We start from the raw sequence: 22,974 nt of genomic DNA on the forward strand, positions 1-22,974 counted from the left end.
CCCTGCCGTAGGCATTCCTTTGCCTGCTGTTTACCTACACAGCAGTGGCCATTTCACACAGGGCAGTTGGTGGTCTCATTAGGAGGACAGCGTAAGGGTGGGAATAGCTTCTGGATTTCAAGTTGAGACTTCTGGTTCGTGTTTCTCTGTTGGGACAGAAGTAGCAGTTAACTTTCGCAGTAAGTGAAAGTTTGATTTTACAGAATCCCATTATGAATGTGTTACTTCTAAGCCAATGTATTTAATGTATGTGTGAGTTATTCTGGATATCTCAAGGTTTGTATCTTTGAGACCTCAGCTTATTTTTTTCTTTTCGTTTCAAGAATATGAGGGGCGGTGCTGTGGTGTAGCTGGTTAAACCTCTGGCATGCAGCCCCGGCATCCCATAAGGGGACCAGTTCAAGTCCTGGCTGCTCCACTCCCGATCCAGCCTCTCTGCTATGGTCTGGTAAAGCAGTAGAAAATAGCCCAAGTGCTTGGGCCCACACACCTCCATGGGAGACCTGCAAGAAGCTCCTGGTTCCTGGCTTCGAATAGGCTCAGCTCCTCCTTTGGAGCCATTTGGAGAGGGAACCAGCTGATGGAAGACTGACCTCCCCCCGGTCCCCCTACCCCGTGTGTGTGTGTGTGTGTGTGTGTGTCTGCCTCTCTGTCTAACTATTTCAAATAAATAAAGATTTTTTTTAAAAAAAGAATATGCTGTGCGTCATTTAAGATTTTTGTGACAATTAGAAGTAACTGTAGCAGATGTTGTATATTGCCTGTACTTTATTTAAACCAACAGTGGGCCCTCTTTAATTTTCAGGTTTGGATAGTGTTCTTGATAAGCAGTGCTGATAGGTAACTGAATTCCTTAATGAAAATAACTATACTTTAGCTGTAGTATGTACTAATCACCTTTTATGAGTTATCCTTGAAACCTAACTTCTTTCCTACTATTTCTACAGAAAAAAGAATTCCGATTTTCAAATAACCGAAAACAAACCCCTTAATTAAAAACTGCTTGTGCCTGTTTTTGTTTGTTTTGTTTAATCTCTGTGGGATGCTTTAAAATTAATCAGGCTGTGTATCATGGGATACTCTTATCCTACTGAAATTTGGTAGTTTTGAATCTTTGAGTGGTCTCTCCCTTCCACTTGTGACTTGGCATTACTTGAATTCAGCTGAAATGAGTGAAGGGATGCTGGTTGAGACTGCTAATTCCTGTATGATGTTCTATTTTTTCTTATATTAAGAAACTCTTCAAACATGTGCATGCTGCAGGATTTACTTCTGAGTAAACAGGGGTTTTCTTTGTGCCATTTCAGGCCGGAGCCTCAGCAGAAAGCTCCTTTAGTTCCTCCGCCGCCGCCACCACCACCACCTCCGCCACCTCTGCCAGACCCCACCCCCCCAGAGCCAGAGGAAGAGATCCTGGGATCAGACGATGAGGAGCAAGAGGACCCCGCAGACTACTGCAAAGGTGACTGGCTGCGCAGAAGGCAGTGCGGGCTTCCTTTCTCTGCCGGGCTACTCAGTAGCCTGTGGGAAACTGAATGAGGCACATTAGTGGTGCCAGCTGACCTTGGTCTTTATTCAATTAACCTCCTTGGTTCAATACCGTTTTAAATTCTGAGACCATCCCTTTTAGAATGGTACCAGAAAATGTAGGAGATATGGGAGAAAATTGTAAGATACAAAAAACAGGTCCATATGAGGGTACTTTAAAAAAGTTTGTGGAAAATGACATCAAAAGCTAAGTTTATTTTGGCATGAAAATTTTTTAAATCCTTGCATACAAGGTGTCTTCAAAAAGTTTGTGGAAAACGTGTATTATGAAATAATGCACGAACTTTTTGAACTAGCCTTGTCTGCAGATATACTTTTGGTTTCGTTGTAATTCCAAAGATATTTAATATGTTACAGTTAAAGATGGAGGACAGAGTGAGCTGCCTGCATGGGGAGTGCAGGGTGCCAGGCTCCCAAGGCGGGTAATGACAACTGCTGGGCACTGTGTTTAACATTCAGTTTTCTGACTCTTGGGCCTAAAAGAAACTGTTCCTTTCTCTGCATAGCATTGAATGACATAGTGTTCATTGTCTTTAGAAAGAAAACTCGCATGTTTGTTTACACAGAGAGACTTTTTCCTGGCATTGTACTTAAGAAGAAAGACATTCTGTGAGTTCTATTATTGTGTGACATAGTGGATTATGTTTTCCAACATGATTTCACAGAGGACATAGAAACCATTCAAGTGGGAATGTGCTTGTTCATGCTTCGTAAAGACCAAGAGTATATAAAGTCTTGAAGGGTGGGCGTGTCCTGTGATGGTTATTGGGAATGATGCTGTCTAGACACCATCCTTCTTGTAGACTGGACTCAGAATCTAGGAGAAAGGGAAGTTGTCTATTCAGATGGCTGTTTGTTACTTAGTTTACTCGTCTGGAGATTTTTGAGCAATTGGGGAAGTAGTTTATTTGTTACAGATTATAAAACAATATAAATAAGATTTTGTGTAGTGTTATGAATAGGTGGAAAGGGGCCAGCATTGTGGCATATAACAGGTAAAGCTGCTGCCTGCAATATTGGCATCCCATATGGATGCAAGTTCAAGTCCCAGCTGGTCCACTTTTGATGCAGCTCCCTGCTTACGGCCTGAGAAAAACAGTAAAAGCCCAAGGGTTCCTGGCACCCATGTAGGTGACCTGCGTGAAGGTCCTGGTTCTTAGCTGTAGCGTGGTCCAGCACTGGCTGTTGTGGCCGTCTGGGAAGTGAACCAGAAGATGGAAGATCTCTCTCTCTCTCTCCCCAGCTCCTTCCTTGTAACTTTAACTTTCAAAATAAATTAAAAAATCCTTTTTAAAAAGAATTTACTTATTTGAGAAGTCGAGTTATAGAGATAGAAAGGCCCTCCATCTGCTGGTCCACTCCCAAAATGGTCGCAATGGCCAGAGCTGTGCTGATCTGAAGCCAGGAGCCAGGAGCTTCCCCTGGGTCACCCACGCTGGTGTAGAGACCCAAGCACTTGTGCCGTCTTCCACTGCTTTCCCAGGCTATCAGCATTGAAGTGGATCAGAAGAGGAGCAGTTGGGATACCAACTGGCACCCATATAGGATGTCTGTGCTACAGGCAAAATCTTAGCTCGCTATGCCACAATGCTGGCCCCAGATCCTTTTTTTTTTTTTTTTTAAAAGAAAATATGCCAGAAGATGCACATAAGTTCAAGCTGTAAAGCATTGATGAGTCTTTGGGTCTGTGATATTTTAGCAATCTGTCATGTTTCTACTATATGAAGGTCGTTTGTGTGTTGGGTAAGAATGATGTATTTTGAATTATCTGCCAAGAAGAAGAGAAAGTCACTCTACTGTGAACGTCTAAGAACTCGGCTTCCACTCTAACCTGATTCTTGCGTGGATGGAGTTGTGTCAACTCCCGAATGAACACTTTCTGCAAGAAGGCCTGGTTCCTTTTGATGAAGAGTAATATTTAGAAGGAAGATCTGGATATCATGTATGCCTGTTGCTATTGGGGTAATAGTAATTTCCCTCGTAATAATAGTAACCATTAATGTTGCTTCCAGATCTTGGGTCAGAGCTAGTGATTTGTATATTTTCTCTTTCCGTTTATATTTGTATATTAAAATGTTCAAGTTTAGTCTGAAATCTTTGATTCCACTCTAGTAGAGGGTCAGCCCAGTGTCCTCTCCTTCTGTGTTTGTGCTTTCTTCCTTTGATGGTAAGAGTCCAGGCCCTCCTTGTGGCATTTTGTTTGCTTGGTTCATTTCCCATGTGTGAGGCGCCACCAGTCACTGTCTCTGCCATTCCTCTGACCCCTCTCCCTGGCCCCCTCTCTTAGCTGTGCTTTCTGACACCACTTTGCTGACTGATTCTGCTAATGGCTTTGGCTAAATTATCCCAAAATTGGAGGGATGTCTTTTCCAGGCTGGGACCGTTTTACTTTTTTTTTTTTTTTTTTTTTTTTGACAGGCAGAGTTAAACAGAGAGAGAGAGAGAGAGAGAGAGAAAGGTCTTCCTTCCATTGGTTCACCCCACAAATGGCTGCTACGGCCGGCGTGCTGTGCCGATCCAAAGCCAGGGGCCAGGTGCTTCCTCCTGGTCTCCCATGCGGGTGCAGGCGCCCAAGCACTTGGGCCATCCTCCACTGCCTTCCCGGGCCACAGCAGAGAGCTGGCCTGGAAGAGGAGCAACCGGGACAAAATCCGGCACCCCGATCGGGATTAGAACCCAGGGTACTGGCGCTGCAGGCGGAGGATTAGCCTTGTGAGCAGCGGCGCTGGCCTGGGACCGTGTTTACTTAGTCTGAGGTGTCTCCTTTGTTCCCTTCCACTTCATGTGTTCTCTTGTTTTTTATTTTTTATTTTTTAATTGATTTATTTATTTGAAAGAGTTACACAGAGCAGAGGCAGAGAGAGAGAGGTCTTCCACTCGATGGTTCACTCCCCAATTGGCTGCAATGCCGGAGCTGCGCCGATCTGGAGCCAGGAGCTTCTTCCAGGTCTCCCATGTGGGTGCAGGGGCCCAAGGATTTGGGCCATCTTCTGCTGCTTTCCCAGTCCATAGCAGAGAGTTGGATTGGAAGTGGAGCAGCCCATATGGGATGCCGGTGCCTCAGGCCAGGGCGTTAACCCGCTGCGCCACAGTGCCGGCTCCCTTCTTGTTTTCTTTAACTTTATTCTTGGAGCTTGTCTGCCCTTTTCTTAGCTCTCCCAAAACATAATAAAAGATCATCACAGAATATGCCACGTACCTTTTCTCTTTACGAGAGATATTTGCTCATCATGGAAATAGAGTTGTAGGGCATGGCTGGAAGCTGCCTGGAATTCCATCTGTAGTAGCAATGGTGGCAGCCTCTGGGCTACTGCTGTTCCTGGTCATCTGTGACCAGCTATTTGCCTCCTCACGTTTCCAAGTCTCCCCTTACTCAGAACTTACAGACCGTCCACCATCCAACCAAGGCCACTGATTACTTTTTACGCTACTGGAGCCATGTGCATTGTTCCTGTTAGCTCGTTCATCATCCTCTTGGGAGGGGGCTCTTCTCCCTTCTGTGTAGCCAGCTTTTTTAATCTCAGTTCTCCAGGAGCACGGTGGGCTGGTGTCTGAGAGATTGGGTTCACAACCTGGTTCTGTCATTTCCTGGCTCTTTGTCTTTGGACAAGTTCCTTTCCCTCCAGGCTTTGGTGTTTTCCTAGTATAGTTCGTAGTGGTGTCTTACCACCTAAGATACTATACGGATCAAAGTGAGATAAACATGTGAAGGGTGTGGCATACTGCCTGATACATAGAAGGTGCTTAAAAATGTGAATTGTTTTCTTCTGCTCTGTGTCTCCTTCCATGGTTCTTCCCCCATGTGTTCTCTGCTTTGATGCAGCACCTGTTAATGCTGGATCCATTAATTCTCTAACTGCTTTCCTGTGGAAGGTATTTCCTTAGCCTCTGCAGAGACCCGTTGGCACCAACTTTTTTTGGGGTGGTGAAGGGGAAGCATAGGAGCCAGAGAGCCCTTCCCATCTTCTGGTACCTGCTACAGATGCCTGCAGTGGCCATGATCTGTCTAGGCTGAAGCTGGGAAATAATTCCAGATCTCCCATGTGTGTAGAAGGAACCCAGTTACTCAAGATAGGAGTGCTGCCTCCCAGGGTGTTCATTATCAGGAAGATGGAGTCAGGAGCAGAGCCAGGAGTTGAACCTGATACTCTGATGTGGGATATGGCTGTCTTAACCAGCATTTCAGCTGCTATGGTAATGCCTACTCCTGCCTACATTTTTTTTTTTTGGACAGGCAGAGTTAGACAGTGAGAGAGAGACAGAGAGAAAGGTCTTCCTTCCGTTGGTTCACTCCCCTAATGGCCGCTACAGCTGGCGTGCTGTGCTGATCCGAAGCCCGGAGCCAGGTGCTTCCTCCTGGTCTCCCTGCACCCGCACTTGGGCCATCCTCCACTGCCTTCCCAGGCCACAGCAGAGAGCTGGACTGGAAAAGGAGCAACCGGGACAGAATCTGGCACCCCAACAGGGACTAGAACCTGGGGTGCTGGCACCGTAGGCGGAGGATTAGCCTATTGAGCCGCGGTGCCTGCCCCTGCCTATCTTTTTTATGTTATTTCTTTTCTGGGTCAGGAACTGTGGCAACAGATAGTGCAGTTTATTTAGGTTCTACTTCGAGGCCCGGAGGATAGCAAGGGTTAGGCATAGTACATTCTAGAAACGGTCACTTCTGGAGGCCCCTGTGTAATACATGCTTTCATCGAGTTTGCACATAAAGCCTGTGTTATGGCCAGACCTTCTGCTGTGGGGAGATGTTCCAGTCCCATAGTCGCTAGTGATGCCTGGTAAACATTCCTAGTCACCACTGTAAACTCCTGAGTGGAGATCCCTGGGAGTGGGACCTGGGACTCTATGACTTAGTGAGTTCAGCAGGTGATTTTCCTGCACCTTACAGGCTGGGGTCTGCTCATCCAAGGCGGGTGCTGTTCTTCCAGAACTCCAGAGTGATGTCTAAGTGAAGTGACACTTCACTCCAGTCCAGAGTTTCAGGGGAATCATTGCTCAGAACTGCCTTATTCCTAAGTTCTTTCCAGAACCTTGAGCATATGCCTGCCACAAGGACCTGCTGCATGGTGGCTCTCGGAGTACTGCATTGTTGTACAGGCTACCTGCACTGACTACTTGTGGATTCTGTCTCACAGCTCACTGAAATCTTTCTCACACAAATTGGCACCTTTGTATGGTTTCTTTATTTGTATTATTTTTGGAGATACTGATTTCACCATTTTCTTGATCTGACTAGTTAGGATAACAGCTGTCATTTCCTTAGAAATAATTTCTTTGGCTTCCCCTCATCAAATTTTAATCAGGCCCCTCCTCTTCTTTTTTTCTTTCTTTTTTTAAGATTTTATGTTACTTGATTTGAACTGTAAAACCTCCAAATGAACTGAAATAAAACTTTTTCCTCCCAAGAAACTCTGCTTGAATATTTTAGTTAAAGTAATGAAAAGCTGATTAAAACAGACACAGAAATAAGTATACAGGTCCTTCATTCGTGCCTTTCATCCTTTCAGAACTGTCCATAATGCTCCAGAATTATTTGGTATTCCACTCATTTGAGTGATAATATGGATTGTATTTGTAGAAACTTAGAGGCCGGCGCCGTGGCTCACTTGGCTAATCCTCTGCCTGCAGCACTGGCACCCTGGGTTCTAGTCCCTGTTGGGGCGCCAGGTACTAGTCCCTGGTTCTCCTCTTCCAGTCCAGCTCTCTGCTGTGGCCCGGGAAGGCAGTGGAGGATGGCCCAAGTGCTTGGGTCCCTGCACCCGCATGGGAGACCGGAGGAAGCACCCGGCTCCTGGCTTCAGATCGGCACAGCGCCGGCCGTAGCGGCCATTAGGGGAGTGAACCAACGGAAGGAAGACCTTTCTCTCTGTCTCTCTCTCGCTGTCTATAACTCTGTCAAATAAAAATAAAATTTAAAAAAAAGAAACTTAGAGACAGTGTCTTCTTCAAAAACATTAAATCAGTAATGTGAATACTTGCTAGAAACATGTCACATGACTTCCTTTCTTTTATTATGCACATTGCCTTTACCCATATGTGTCCATTTTCCATCACTGGAAACTGTAGACCGGTTGACTTTAAAGAAAAAAGTGTCTTGGCCAGGTCGAATCCCTGAGCCAGGGACTCCATCCAGGTCTCCCACATGGGTGGCAAAGGCGAAAGTATTTGGGCTGTTTTCCACTACCTCCCCAGGCACATTAGCAGGAAGATGGATTGGAAGCAGAGTACTCAGGATTTGAATTGGCACTTTGATGTGACATACTGGCTATGTACGTGGTGGCTTAACCTGCTGTACTAACTCCCTATAATGTTTAATGTTTGACTTTTAATTATTATCACAATATTTTAATCTAATTTAATTTAACTTAATTTAATTTATTTATTTGTAAAGAAAAAGCAATACCCCTTATTCAAGATTGCCTTAGAAACAGTAGTTTACAAGCATGGTTGTTGACTGTCCCACATCAGCATTCTTTGCTGTCAGGGGTTTGCTTCCCAGGGCTCATTGGTAGATATCTGGAGATTGTCTCAGTTGTCCTATCAGAGGCTGCTGCTGGCCGTCTAGTGGGTGGAGGCCTGGGTACCATTAAATGCTCCACAAAACATAGGACAGTTAGAAAGAATTACCTAGCTCCTGATGTCAGTAGTGCCAAGATTGGAAAGCTCTGTGTACAAAATGTCTGGTTTTCTTTATTAAAATGGTGTCATGTGGCACAAGTATTTTATAGAAATGTAGTCTTTAGTTTCTATCATTTTTGATATTTAAAAAGGTGACTTATTAATGCCACTTTTAGTTAAAGCTACTAATGCACACATACTTAATTTATCACTTCTTCCAAGTGTTTTTATAATTAGTTCTCTTCATTTGGCTTACTTGAAACCTTACAAAGACACTCTGCTTGTCTAAATGAACAGAGTAATAGATAACTTCGCAAGGCTTCATTTCTTTTCTTTTATGTATAGACTGAGGAAATTCTGGTTCCTGATGGACCTCTGGTGCTATAAATTGTTAAGGGTATTGATGATGCCTTGGTCTATTCATTGAGGTTTGACCATGCGTACGTTGTTTATTACAAAAAATGTAAAGGAGGAACAGCACTGCTTGCCTTTTTTTTTTTTTTTTAACACAGGCAGAGTGGATAGTGAAAGAGAGACAGAGAGAAAGGTCTTCCTTTTGCCGTTGGTTCACCCTCCAATGGCCGGCGCGCTGCGGCCGGCGCACCGCGCTGATCCGAAGGCAGGAGCCAGGTGCTTCTCCTGGTCTCCCATGGGGTGCAGGGCCCAAGCACCTGGGCCATCCTCCACTGCACTCCCGGGCCATAGCAGAGAGCTGACCTGGAAGAGGGGCAACCGGGACAGAATCCAGCACCCCAACCGGGACTAGAATCCAGTGTGCCGGCGCCGCTAGGTGGAGGATTAGCCTATTGAGCCGCTGCGCCGGCCAGCACTGCTTTCTACAGTTTATGGTCTCAAAGACTTGGGCAGTGCAAAGTAAGTGACTTTGCTTGTCTTGTTTCCATACTCAGTACCTGGATCAGAGCAGTCTGTAGTGACAGTTAATTGTGGTTCATTAATTATAATGGGAAAAAAAGAATATAGATGGATTAAAAGAAATGACATTTTAATTTGTTGTTGGAGTCTGAAAAACAGTTCACAGAGAACTACAAGGAGGCCTTGCCAAGGGCAGGGAAGCAATTCCCTGGCTAAATGCTCTGGCAGGAAAAGGTGTCCCTGAGAAGCTGTAAATGCTTTTGTTTTCCTGACAAATGGGAGAGCCAACAGCTGGTGGTAGAAGATTAGGTTGAGAAGGAGTCTGGGGGCCGGCGACACGGCTCACTAGGCTAATCCTCCGCCTTGCGGCACCGGCACACCAGGTTCTAGTCCTGGTCGGGGCGCCGGATTCTGTCCCGGTTGCCCCTCTTCCAGGCCAGCTCTCTGCTGTGGCCAGGGAGTGCAGTGGAGGATGACCCAAGTGCTTGGGCCCTGCACCCCATGGGAGACCAGGAGAAGTACCTGCCTCCTGCCATCGGATCAGCCGATGCGCCCGCAGCAGCGCGCTGGCCTTGGCGGCCATTGGAGGGTGAACCAACGGCAAAGGAAGACCTTTCTCTCTGTCTCTCTCACTGTCCACTCTGCCCATCAAAAAATAAATAAATAAATAAAAATGAAACAAACAAAAAAAAGAGAAGGAGTCTGGAAGCATCATGTTGACATATATCAGAAGGAGAAATTTGTAATGAAGTAAATTCTAGAAATGTGTTTTTAAAACAGAAAACTGAAAAAAAAGCAGAATAGGAAAAAAATTCTTGTGCTGTGATGACCCCACCCCCTTTTAAAAGATTTATTTATTTATTGAAAGGCAGAGTTACAGAGGGGCAGAGGCAGAGAGAAAGAGAGATCTTCCTCCACTGGTTCACTCCCCAAATGGCCTCAGTGGCCAGAACTGGGCCATTCTGCAGCTGGGAGCTTCTTTGTGATCTCCCATGTAAGTGCAGGGGCCCAAGAACTTGGGCCATCTTCTACTGCTCCCCCAGGCCATAGGGGAGAGCTGGGTAGGTAGTGGAGCAGCCAGGACTCCAGCTCACACCCAAATGGGATGCTGGCCGTGCAGGTGGTGGCTTTACCCTCTATGCCACAGCCCCTGGCCCCCGGCCCCCAAACCTCTCTTTGTGGTTTGTTTTTTTTTTTTTTTTTTTTTTGGCAGAATGGGCAGTGAGAGAGAGACAGAGAGAAAGGTCTTCCTTTTGCCGTTGGTTCACCCTCCAACGGCCGCCGCGGCCGGCGTGCTGTGGCCAGCGTACCACACTGATCCAATGGCAGGAGCCAGGTGCTTCTCCTGGTCTCCCATGTGGGTGCAGGGCCCAAGCACTTAGGCCATCCTCCCCTGCACTCCAGGGCCACAGCAGAGAGCTGGTCTGGAAGAGGGGCAACTGGGACAGAATCTGGTGCCCCGACTGGGACTAGAACCTGGTGTGCCGGTGCTGCAGGCGGAGGGTTAGCCTGTTGAGCCGCGGCGCTGGCCAAACCTCTGTTTTTAAAACATCTTTTTTGCAAAAAGTACACCAAAATCTCAACATTGTGTCATGTGGTTGGCGAAGCTGAATATTTCTTAATATAGTTTCTTTCCTAGTTGTTACAGCACCATTAGCTGAAAAGACTTTACTTCCTCCATTGAATTATTTGGTGCTGTTATAAATGAGGTTACTGTGAGGGAGGGTCTGTTTGTGGACTCTTAGGTTTCATTCCTGTACAGGTCTCAACTTGCTGCTTTTTGTTTTATGGTTTATATATTTATTTGAAAGGCAGAGAGGCAGAAAGAGAGAGCGGGAGAGGTCTTTTGTCCGCTGATTGACTCCCCAGATGGCCACAATGAACAGAGCTGTGTCAATCTGAAGTCAGGAGCCTGGAGCTTCTTCCGGGTCTCCTACTCAGGTGCAGGGGCCCAAGCACTTGGGCCATCTTCCACTGCTTTCCCAGGCCATAACAGAGAGCTGGATGGGAAGTGGAGCAGCTGGGATTAGAACCAGCCGCCAGTATGGGATGCTGGCACTGCAGGCGGCAGCTTCACCTGCTGTGCCACAGTGCATGCCCCCTCACCTTGCTCTTAACACCTGGTTTGCTTGACGGCTGTAGCTTTGCACAGTTATGTCTGAAGTGACAGTGTAAGTCCTTTACTTGTGCTTCTCTTCCAGGGTTATTTTGACTGGTCTGAGGCCGTTTGCATTAATGTATAAATTCAGAGTCAGCTTATACATGTACATTTTAGACACATCTTAATACTGGATTTTTCAATCTATTAACCTATCGTGTCGAGAGAGAGAGGGAGGGATAGAGAGAGAGTGCAAGAGAGAAAGAAATGGAGGAACGACTCTCATCTCTTGGTTTGCTGGGAACTCAATGCAGGTTCCCGGTCTCGGGTGCACATTAGCAGGAACTCCAGTACGGGATGTGGTGTCTTAACCACCAGGCCCTAGCAGTCTTTGTGTATTTTCTTTCTTACCTCAGTGCTCCTTGCCATGCTTGAGTGGACATGGTCAGAGTGACATCTCTTATTTCTGATCTGACAGTGAAGGCTGTAGTTTTTTAAAAATGATAATTTAAAGATCTTAGTTGGCTTTATTTTTGATTCTAGAAATGGGCAATAGTACATTCCATAAATAGGAGTGTTCTGAGGGAGCTGAGCAAAAGTGGTTGGTTTTACAGAAAGAAATATTGAAGACAGCAGAAGCAGCAGAACAAAGATTGTACACTTTCCTTGTAAGGGAGAGGCAGAAAAATAGAAAGTAACTGGTTAATAATAGATTACATCAGGTTATTTGGTAAAGATTAAAGGCGGGGGAAGCCTCAATATAATCCCCACTGAAACTAGCCTGTTTGGTTAATTTGACTGTGATCTCACTTTTTCCTTCTTGGAAGATCAGATAAACAGGTTAGTTTCAGATTATTGACCTGGAACTTTAGAATATGTGACTTTGTGTTAGTCTGTTGGGGCCCAGTGCAGGAGCTTTAGTCCAAAACAAGCCTCCTGTACATTTTATTTAACACTGTGATATAAAAAGATTAATAAGTTGGATTTCCTGAAAATTAAAATTTCTTTTTCTCATTGAAGACTTTTTAAAATATTTATTTTCATTTACTTGGAAGGCAAAGCAACAGAGAGATAGAGAAGAAGACAGATATTTTCCATCCTGTTTTTCTTTCCCCAAATACCTGCAACAACCAGGGCTGGGTGAGGAGGCTGGAACTCCATCCAGTTCTCACACGTGGGAGCAGGCCCCAGGTACTTGGGCCATGATCTGCTATATCTCAGGATGCATTAGTAGGAAGCTGGACTGGAAGCAGTATAGTTAGGACTGAAACTGATACTCAGACACAGGGTACAAGCTTGCCTCCCAATTGTGACACATTGCCCCCACTTAATGACATTTTTAAGAATAAAAAGAGTGGCATCAGATGGGGAGAAAAAATTTCTAACACATATACCTGACAACATGTCTTGGAGGGAACTTCAGGAGCCTTCCTGAGATGTGGGAGAAATGTTCTATGTATTGATTAAGAGATTATATATGTGTATGCATGTGTGTATACACGCATATGTATAAATTAATTACAAATAGCAAGAAATCATACAGTAAGGTCTTCCATTTTATGTAACTTGCATACATGAAATCTTTCATTTTATGTAAACTTTAACTCATTGAAAAAACTTCACAGGTTTTTTTTTTTTGATTGTAGGATTTTTATTTCTGTTCTTTGTTTTTTTTTCTGTTTTGAGCATGTATTTCTATATAGAAGAAAAAATTTAAAAAATTTAATAGTGAGGAACTGATGTAGATTTTGAACAGAGAAATCAATAAGGAAGGTAATTTGAAATCTTGGATGGCTGACACTGCAGAGGAAGAAGGTATACATACAAAAAGGAGAGGGCACAAGCTTAAAACTTGATGGTGATAGCATATCTGTTGTCTGACCACTGTTGAATATGGAAGGCAATGATGAGAAAACTGCCAAGTCTTGAGCCTTGGAGTGGCTAGAAGGAGGTTTGTGCCTTCTAGACATCATTCTTGTTAATGGGCTCTCTGAATTAAACTGCTTGTTGATGGTTCTTTACTTTGGATATTGTTTGATCATGAAACAGCTTGGAGCCAAATGTGCAGCCCACCTCTCTCAAGTGAGCAGTGATTTATGGCATGTATTCTGTGTCCTAGCTTCATGGTCGCAATATTCTGCTTTATCTGGGAAATTTTTTCTTTTCCACAATTTTTAAAAAAATATTTATTTATTTGAAAGTCAGAGTTATACAGAGAAAAGAGAGGCAGAGAGAGAGAGGTCTTCCATTCGCTAGTTCATTCCCCAATTGACCGCAACAGTCAGACCTGTGCCGATCTGAAGCCAGGAGCCAGTAGCTTCTTCTGGGCCTCCCACGTGGGTGCAGGGGCCCAAGGACTCAGGCCATCCTCCACTGCCTTTCCAGGCCACAGCAGAGAGCTGGATTGGAAGTGGAGCAGCTGGGACAAGAACCGGCGCCCATATGGGATGCTGACACTTCAGGCTAGGGTGTTAAGCCACTGCACCACAGTGCTGGCTCCACCATGCCACAGCGCCGGCCCAGCCACAATTTCTTTTTAATTTTATATTATGCTTTTAGAAGCTGCCTCATTTCCTTATTTGATACTGGCAATCAAGTTACATATATCAAAGCATCACATTTTGTCCTGTAAATTTATAGTATTTTGATTTATCAATAATAATTATGATTAAAGAAGAAAGAATGTTGGTACTGTTAGCAGAAACAGTGAATCACAGTCAGTCATCTGTGGAAAATTTTGATAAGTTTGATTGTGGTGGGTATCACAGTTTGGATGTGGTTCGTTCTCCAGAGATTTGTGTGTTGAAACCTTGGTTCCCGGTTTGGTAATGTTCAGAGGTGGTGGAGCTGTCAGGAGGTAGCGCCTAGTGGGAAGTCATTGCAGGTGCTGCCTTCTGATGAGATTAGTGTAGCTCCTTGAAGGGACCAAGTGTGTTCTCAGAGTTCTTGTGGGACTCCAGTTGGTTGCTGCAGGAGAATGTTGTTAGAAAAGAGCCAGCTTGGCCTCTCCCCACCTCAGCTTCCTGTCTCATCCTGTGATCTCTCCCTTTTACACACACTCCCATAGTGATGCCACCCTCCATGGTGTGACGCCGCCATGGGGAGCCTCACCAGACCTGCTGTCATGCTGTTTAGACTACCTGCTCCAAAACTGAGCTAAATAATCCTCTTTTCTTCATATATTATCCAGCCTCGGATATTTTGTTGTAGTAACAGGAAACAGAATAATGCAGTAGGGAAATCAGGAAGGCCACTAGTATAAGAATCTGAAGCCTCGTTCCTGCCTGGCAGGGGCCTTTGTTCATCTGAGGGTCTGACCAGATAACCCATGGAAGGGGCCTTGGCTCACAGAACCCACTTGACCTCTGGACTGGAGACTGAAGTCAGCCATGGAGGCAGTCTGCTGTCCTGTGTGACCAGGCCCTGGTAAACATGGCAGACCCCCAGCTTGGATGAGCTTTGCTGGGTGGCAGCTGATGCTGTCATGATTCCCCTTGAGAGGACAGCAGAGCTCTGCAGTGCCCCACCCCCCGCCCCGTGTTCTGCCCTGTGTGTCTCTTTCTTTGGCTGATTTTTGGTCTGTGTCATCCACACACAGATAGACTGGGACCATGGCTGGAGCAGCTTTCAGTGAGTGTGTTGAGTTCTCATGAAGTATTGGACTTGAGGGTGTTCTTGGGATCCCAGAGTGCTATCTATCAGAAATGAAGTCAGTCTTGGGGATAGTTGCAAGCCTTACTCGTACAGCTTTGAGAGGTCTAAGAGATCATAGAAAGTTTAGTGAGTGGTAAAACCAGGATGTGCAGCAGTCAGGGAGGTGGGAGAGCAGCCAGGCTGAGGGTTCCAGTTGACTCGGAGCTGACTGAGGAACAGGAAAACGTAGTTGTGTTACTCTGAATGGAAAATTTTTCACCACATTCAACTGTAACCTAAGCCTTACAGTTTTGGGGTATACATCAGTGTGTTTTCTGTTGCTAATAACACAATTCCACAGAATGGGTTAGTTACAAATAAGGGAGGTTTATTTTAGCTTACAATTCTGGTACAAGGTCAAGGGGCGCATCTAGGGATGATGACCTTGTTGCTGGCACCATCCTGATGTGGTGCACGACATCGTGTGGCAAGAGACAGGGCATACATTAGAGGCCTAGCCAAACTGGCTTTTTTTTCTTTTTTTTTAAAGATTATTTATTTGAGAAAAAAAATTATTTATTTGAAACTCAGAGAGAGAGAAAGAAAGAAAGAGAGATCGATCAATTTTCCATCTGCTGATTCACTCCCCAGATGGACATGGTGTCTGGGGCTGGGCCAGGTTGAAGCCAGGAGCCAGGAGCTTCATCCAGGTCTCCCACATGGGTGGCAGGGGCTCAAACACTTGGGCCATCTTCTGCTGCTTTTCCCAGGCCATTAGCAGGGAATGGAATCAGAAGTGGGAGCAGCCAGGACTCGACCTGGTACCAATATGAGTTGCTGGCATCACAGGTAGTGGTTTTACCTGCTATGCCACAGCACTAGCACCCCAAACCAGCTTCTGTAACAGACCCACAATGGATCCTCCTTTTAGCCTATCAGTCACATGAGTTCGTTTATCCATGAGGCCAGAGCCCTAATCACTTCTTAACAGTCTAACTTAGTTTTCCCTCTTATTATGTCATACTAGGGGTTAAGTTTCAATGTGAGTTTTGGAGGAGACAAACCATCTTCAAATCCTAGCAGTACAGATGGGTCATACTGGGGGTCATATAAATATGCAGCTCTTGTCCCTACCTGTCATCCCTGTATAGTTTGTCCTTTGGGGTCTGGCAGTCCCCAAGGACATGGGCTAGTGTTAACATGTGCATTCTATCACGTTCTTCGTTTCTGCACCTCATTCCTGCCTGTGTTGCTGGTGTCCATTAAGAGCCTGCTGTTGTGCCTACCATAGGTGCTATTCACGCTGTACTCTGTGCCAAGACAAGGTTGTGTGGCATAGCAGTAGTGAGAAAGATCAGCCTGCGTGCTTCCAGTGATCCCCTTCATCACACAGGGGTCTAGACATCTCACCTCTGTGCCTCTGAAAGCCAGCCTGTACCCAGCCATTACACACTTGATCTTAGCCAAAAGGCTGAGAAGCGATGTGTACATCTGTAACTCCATGGCCTCCCCCACAGGCCCTGGAGTCTGACTTCAGAGAGTCCACAGGCAGAGTGATGGCTGCTCCTCTGCTCACGCTCTGCCCCTCCTCCTTGCACCCCCATGTAGGCTCACTGGAGTGTAAAATCCCATCCTACTTTGCTCCCAGGCAAGACCTTGAAACGCTGGCTCCTTGGGGCTGTCCTCCAATTCTCAAATGGCCTAGCATGTTTTATTCTTATTTAGGACCTAAGGTAGGGTTTTAAAAGCATTTTATAAACAGAACCTAGTAATAGGGCAAGTTTTGAAGTGGTGTATTTCCGTCTTTTATTTCTTACTTGGGGATGATGTAAAAATCAGCTGCAGTCTTAGAGTCCTTTATCCAAATTTCTGCCCTCCTTGTTAGCATTGATTGGGTGAATTGGGAAGAAATGTGATTTCCTCTGGATCCAGTTTCAACCTGGAATTGCAAAGAGTTAAATGAGTTTAAGGAAATTTCCTATTTGGGGGAGTTTTATCTGTTTTATGTAGGAGGTGGTAATTGAACATTTTTTTCACTCATGGTTTTAAAAATTGAGAGATGATTCATATATACAACATTCTTCCTTTTAAAGGCTACAATTTAGTGGTTTTCTGTTCACAGATTGTACAGATATCATCTCTACCTAATTCTAGATGCACCCCTGCCCCCAAAGAAATGTGGGTCCTTCTCAGTCCTCATTCTGCCTCCTCCTAGCCCTGGCAGCCACTGATGGACTTCTTAACCTCTGTGGGTTTGTGTGTTGTGGACCTTACCTGTAGGCAGTGTTGTGCAGTTCGTGGCCTGCAGTGCTTGGCTTCTCTGAGCACAGGTTTTCAGGCTCCATGCACATTGTACCATGCAAATCAGTGCTGCCCCCTCTTTGTGCTGAGTGATAGTACATTGCATGCAGATGACATCTTGTTTATGTAGGCACCAATTCATACACATAAAGGTTTTATGCTTTAGCCAATTGTGAATAGGCTGCAATGAACATTTGTGTGAGGAAGTGAACATTTGTTTGCCTTTTTCTCAGTGTTTCTGGAAGAGGAGTTGCTGGGTCATGTGGCAATTCCACACTGAGTTTCTTGAGGAGCTGCCAGATGGTTGCCCAAGGGACTAGGTACATTGCTGCCGTATTCCCATGAGCAGTCTTACCATGACTACACTTTATTCTCCTTTGTTATTTTACATCTTTGTTATTTTACATTTTCTCTTGTGAGTTATTTTCTTATTTATTTACCATTAAAGGTAATTTTTTAAACACTATTTTTTAAAAAAAGATTTATTTATTTATTTGAAAGGCAGAGTTGCAGAGAGAGAGAAAGAGAGATCCTCCATCTGCTGGTTTACTCCCCAAATGGCCGCAACGGCCCAAGCTGTGCCAATCTGAAGCCAGGAGCTTCTTCTGGGTCTCTCACACAGGTGCACGGGCCCAAGCACTTGGGCCAGGGCCATCTTTGCTGGTTCCCAGGCCATAGCACAGAACTGGATCAGAAGTGGAGCAGCTGGGACTCGAACTGATGTCCATATGGGATGCCAACACCACAGGCGGTGGCTTTACATGCTATGCCACAGTGCTGGCTCCCATTAAAGGTGATTTTACCTGCTGCTTACCTTTCATTGATCTTCCTCGGCTCTATGTACTTTGCCACCCTTGTTCACTTCCCTAGGACAGCAGTGATTTTATTGGGAACACTGTTGTGGAGTGTTCTCTCCAAGACCATATGTCTGAGGCACAGGAGCATTTTCAAGAAGGCAATGTTCACTTTAGCACTGTTTGAGGAGGGTGAGGGTTGTGAGGGCCGGTGAACTGCCTGTTGGGAAGGTTTCTAGCCACCCACCAGATTCCTTGGTGAAATTTAGCAATGAAACAAGTGTACTTGTAGGGGGTGGGATCAGATATGAGCAGAGGAAGGTTGTTTTTATGATTGAGGTATTTGAGTGTATTTCTAAGCAGAAGAGAAGAAATTGAAGAGATTTTAGAAAGGCCAGCATGCGGATTAGTTGAGTGGTTTTTAGAGGTAGTGGGAAGGTCTTGAAGACTGAGGGCACATCTTTTCTAGTAGAATGGTGGAGGAGGTTTTAAATAGCTGTGTGAGCAGAGTGAGGACTGTTCTCGTTACCTGCAGACTTTGCAGCCTTAAACCACCTTTATCTTGCTGGTGATATAAAGCATCAGGAATTCAGAAAGGGCAAAGCTGGCGGGACTTGTCTCTGCTTCCTGATGTTGACCTCAGCTGAAACATCTGAAAGGCTTGAGGTGACTCACTGGCTGGAGACTGGAATCAACAGAAAGGTCACAGGTCTGGAAGGATTGACAACCAGGACTGCTGGCTGCAGCACCTGTCTGTGTCCTCTCATGTGCTTGCTTTCCTCAAGCATGGAGACCCCAGAATCGTCTGATTTCCTACCTGGCAACTCGGAGTTTCAAAAAGCAAATATACACTTTGCAAGGCTCCAAAAGTAGATGGACACTTTACAAAGTATGACAGAGCTTCAGAAATCACAACTACTTCGACTACATTTTGTTGGCTAGAAACACATCAGAAACTTAATCAGATTTCATGAGAATCCATTTCTTAATAGACTTAAGGTTTTAGGGGCTGGCATTGAGGTATAGTGGGTTAATCTCATATTGGAGTGTTGGTTCAGGCCCTGGCTACTTCACTTCCAGTCCAGCTCCCCATTAATGCACCTGGAAATGCAAAGATCAGTGACCAAGTACTTAGGCCCCTGTCACTCATGAGAGACCCAGATGGAACTCCTGGCACCTGCTTCACACTGGCCTAGACATGGCTGTTAGAGCCATTTGGGGAGTAAACCAGCAGATGGAAGATTTTTTTTCCCTCTCTCTCCTTTCTCTCTCATCTTCTCTCTTTTTCTCTGGGTCACTCAGTTACTCACTCTGCCTTTCAAATAAATAAAAAATAAATCTTTGACCATTGAAGGCAAGTAAGAGGAAGTTTTAAAAATGAAGGAAGAAAGCTTTCCATAACTTTACCCTTCAAAGCAGTGACAGACTTGGATGCAGCAGTATCAGCCGTAACCTAACCAAAGGCCTAAAGACCATGTCAGGGTCCTGTGCTTTATTTGCACATGTTGTGGCTTTAATTATTATTTTTTAGGGATTTATTTATTTGAAAGGCAGAGTTAGAGGGAAGGAAAAACAGAGATCTTCTATCCGCTGTTTCTCTCCCCAAATGGCCACAATAGCCAGGGATGGGCCAGGCCAAAGCCAGGAGCTTCTTCCTAGTCTCCCATGTGGGTGCAGGGGCCCAAACATTTGAGTCATCCTCTGCTGCTTTCCCAAATGCATTAACAGGGAGCTGAATCAGAAGTGGAGCAGCTGGGACTCCAGCCAGTGCCCATATGGGATGTTGGCATGGCAGGTGGAGGCTTTACCTGCTACGCCACAACACCAGTCCCTGTCTTAATTCTAATGTTATTTTTTTTTCTCTGTGTACAAGTAGTGTAAAGCCATAGTACAATGATACAGAAATTTTGCAGTGCTTCTTAGGATTTTAGAAGCTAGCTGGTTTGGGAGACAATGTTGTTACCTTCCTTAGAGAACACAATCTGGAAGAATACAGTCACAAGAAAGTTAAAAAAAAAAAAGTGATGGAGATTCCTAAATATACATAATTGTTTATGTGCAATTATGTATGTATTTGTATATATGTACAGTAACTCCATTTCCTAGGACGTAGATTCATCTCATACTACTTTTATGTGGTACAGTTTATATAGGGTAAGCCAGAAGTCTACTAATTCTGTCTAACTACCTATATTGGGTGCCCAACACACAAGTTGGAGCATGAGTTAGGCTTTCTGATGATGACTAACCTGGAGAGTATTCATTATTCCTGGATTATAAAAATAGGTGGGGCTTTAGCATATGGCTCAAAAATTTAGTTTTATTACTCACACACACACCCCAAGACCTTTTACTTACTCATTTGTAGTTTATCTCAAAGACTTTTTTTTAAAGAATAATTGCGAATGTCTTTAGATAATTTAGAGTTCTTATTATTTACAGAGCTTTATGCATTATTTGTTAGAAGAGAAGGTTACACAGCTGGGAACATGTCTTCAGTTGTATGGTTGAATCAGATAATGTTGTGTGCTCTCACAAACACTTGTGCCTCTTAAACAGGAAGAGCCTAACAATCACAATAGGTCTTCTGTTTTTTTAAAGATTTATTTATTTATTTGAAAGGTAGTGCTACAAAGAGAGAGGGAGAGGGAGGATGGGAAAGAGAGAGAGAAAGAGAGAGAGAGAGAGAGAGAGAGAGAGAGAGAGAGAGAGAAAGATATCTTCTATCTGCTGTATCTGCTGGTTCACTTCCCACATGGTAGCAATGGCAAAAACTGGCCAGGCCAAAGCCAGGAGCTTCATCTGGGGTCTGCCTTGTGGATTCAGGGTCTCAAACACTTGGGCCATTCCCCTCTGCTTTCCCAGGTGCATTTACTGGGGAACTGGACTGAAAGTGGAGCAGCTGGGACTCAAACGGCACCCATATTGGGTGCAGGTGTCACAATTGGCGGCTTAACCTTCTACACCACAGTGCCTTCCCCAACATTGTGTCTTGACTTACTTATTTTTTTAAATTTTATTTATTTATTTGAGAAGCAAAGTTACAGACAGAGGGAGGGAGGGAGAGAACCCAAATAAGACCTTTTCATTCTCAGATCAATTATTTTTTTCCCAGTTTATTACTCAGTGACTTATATTTTATTTATCCAGAACATAATTAGAACCAAGAAATGAAAAAGAACCCAGAAGTCTGAGTATGTATAACCGTGCACAAGTTAAAGTACTAAAGCTCATGTATTATGAAGAAAGCCCCCTTTTAATGGTTTCAAGTACTGCTTACTCATACCTCTTTTACCCACAGAACAAGTAAGGAGAGTGTTAACAACAAAAAAGGAAATGGAAAAGATATGAAATTTATCATATTAACATCACAGGCTGGATCCACTAGACATAGTGATAAAATTTTTAGGCAGAAAGACCACATTACTTACTAGGAGGAAATTAAGACTTCATCAAGCTTTGTGTGTGCGTAGCTTTAAAAATTTTATTTATTTGAGAGAGTTAGAGACACACAGAAAGGGAAACCTTCCCTCTACTGATTCACTCTCCAAATGGCTGCAACAGCCAGCTCTGGGCCAGTCTGAAGCCAGGGGCCTGAAACACCATCTGGGTCTCCCATGTGTTTGTCAGGGGCCCAAGCACTTGGGCTATCATCTGCTGCTTTAGCAGAGAAGTGGATCAGAAGTAGAGCAATGGGACTTGAACCAATGTTCATATGGAACCTTGGCATTGCAAGCAGTGGCTTAACCCACTGCACCACAACACTGGGTCCTTTTTTGTACAGCAAAACTTTAGGCCAAGAAAACGGTAAGTGCAATTCACATACTTGTGGGAAGAAAACGTTTGCCAAAGGTTTTCTGTCAAACCAAATTGACCTTCAGTTATAAAGATCACATGTAAATTATCATGTACATGCTTGAGTACACTAGGAAACCTTTTTAAAGGAAAGGCGCTTCTAGTAACCAAAATCAATAAAGAAGCTTAGGCATAAAGACTGGTTGCTTAAAAAGGCAGTTTCATCTGTAAAAGGAAACCTGTTAACATTCCTCTGAAATACTCAGCTTATAGTGTACTATGAAGTAAGTATCCTAACCAGGTACTTACTGAAACAAAAAACAATCTGTATTTTGCCTACCTAGACTATATTTTTCCAATTAAGGGTAAGTTTTATAACCACATATTTCATGTAGCCATAGTTTAGATTTTTCTGTCAAAAATATCCAGAGGAGAAAAATGGCTGTGTCTGCCATTCTGTACTTGTATTAAAGAAATAAGAGACTGGTAATAGATACAAGATGAGTTTATGAACTCCTTTTCCTGTGGAACCTGGTATTTGGAGGGTATTAATGTATTCCAGGTACATTCAGCACAACTGAGTGTTGTATGTGTTTGTGAGAAAGAAGCATGTGATCCAGATTACAAAGTCATGTAATCTTTAGACACGGCCTTTTATGAACAGCCATTATCCATTTTGATCTGGTGTTAACTACTGTGCACATGGAGGAGTCCTGCCTGCCTGCAGATGCATCTGACGTGTGTTCTGGAGTGCACTCACAGATTGGAGAAATGATTCAGGAGTCCGTCCTTCCTTCTTTCCTTCCTTCCTTCCTTCCTTCCTTCCTTCCTTCCTTCCTTCCTTCCTTCCTTCCTTCCTTCCTTCCTTCCTTTATTTGCTTTAAAGGTAGAGTTACAAAGATGCAGAGGGAGGGAGGGAGGGAAGCTCTTCCACCCATTGGTTCACTCCCCAGATGGCCACAATGGCTGGAACTGTGCCAATCTGAAGCCAGGAGCTTCTTCCAGGTCTCCCACGTAGGTGCAGGGGCCCAAGGACTTGGACCATCTTATACTGCTTTCCCAGGCCATAGCAGGGAGCCAGATTGGAAGAGGAGCAGCCAGGACTCAAACCAGCGCCCATTATGGGATGCCGGCACTGCAGGTGATGGCTTTACCCGCTTATCCACAGCACCAGTCCCCCAGGGTTTCTTGACTCAAGAATGCAGACTGGGATTTTGGATACTGGTTTCTACAGAATGTTATCTGCATGTCCATTGTGGGATCTAGCATTCTTTAGGGTCTTTTCTAGGAAATTAGAAATGCTAGTGTCAG

The 22,974-nt window shown here is 44.5% G+C and overlaps 1 protein-coding gene across 26 annotated transcripts in view; it reads left to right on the plus strand.

The window, feature by feature from the left end:
- The window catches only part of SRPK2 (SRSF protein kinase 2), a 280,381-nt gene that overhangs the window by 192,025 nt on the left and 65,382 nt on the right, over window positions 1–22,974 (plus strand). For 21 of the 26 annotated variants that reach the window (XM_051849705.3, XM_051849710.3, XM_051849701.3 and 18 more), the window contains one exon: window positions 1,308–1,462. In XM_051849705.3, coding sequence (XP_051705665.1) covers window positions 1,308–1,462 — 155 coding nt within the window. Of the gene's footprint in view, window positions 1–805; window positions 841–1,307; window positions 1,463–22,974 lie in introns of all 26 variants that reach the window. The other 5 variants (XM_089328499.1, XM_089328492.1, XM_089328496.1 and 2 more) reach the window with 1 other exon arrangement.

This window comes from Oryctolagus cuniculus, chromosome 3, assembly GCF_051225735.1.
Source record: "Oryctolagus cuniculus isolate XC-2025 breed Fujian yellow rabbit chromosome 3, ASM5122573v1, whole genome shotgun sequence".
Classification (NCBI taxonomy): domain Eukaryota; kingdom Metazoa; phylum Chordata; class Mammalia; order Lagomorpha; family Leporidae; genus Oryctolagus; species Oryctolagus cuniculus.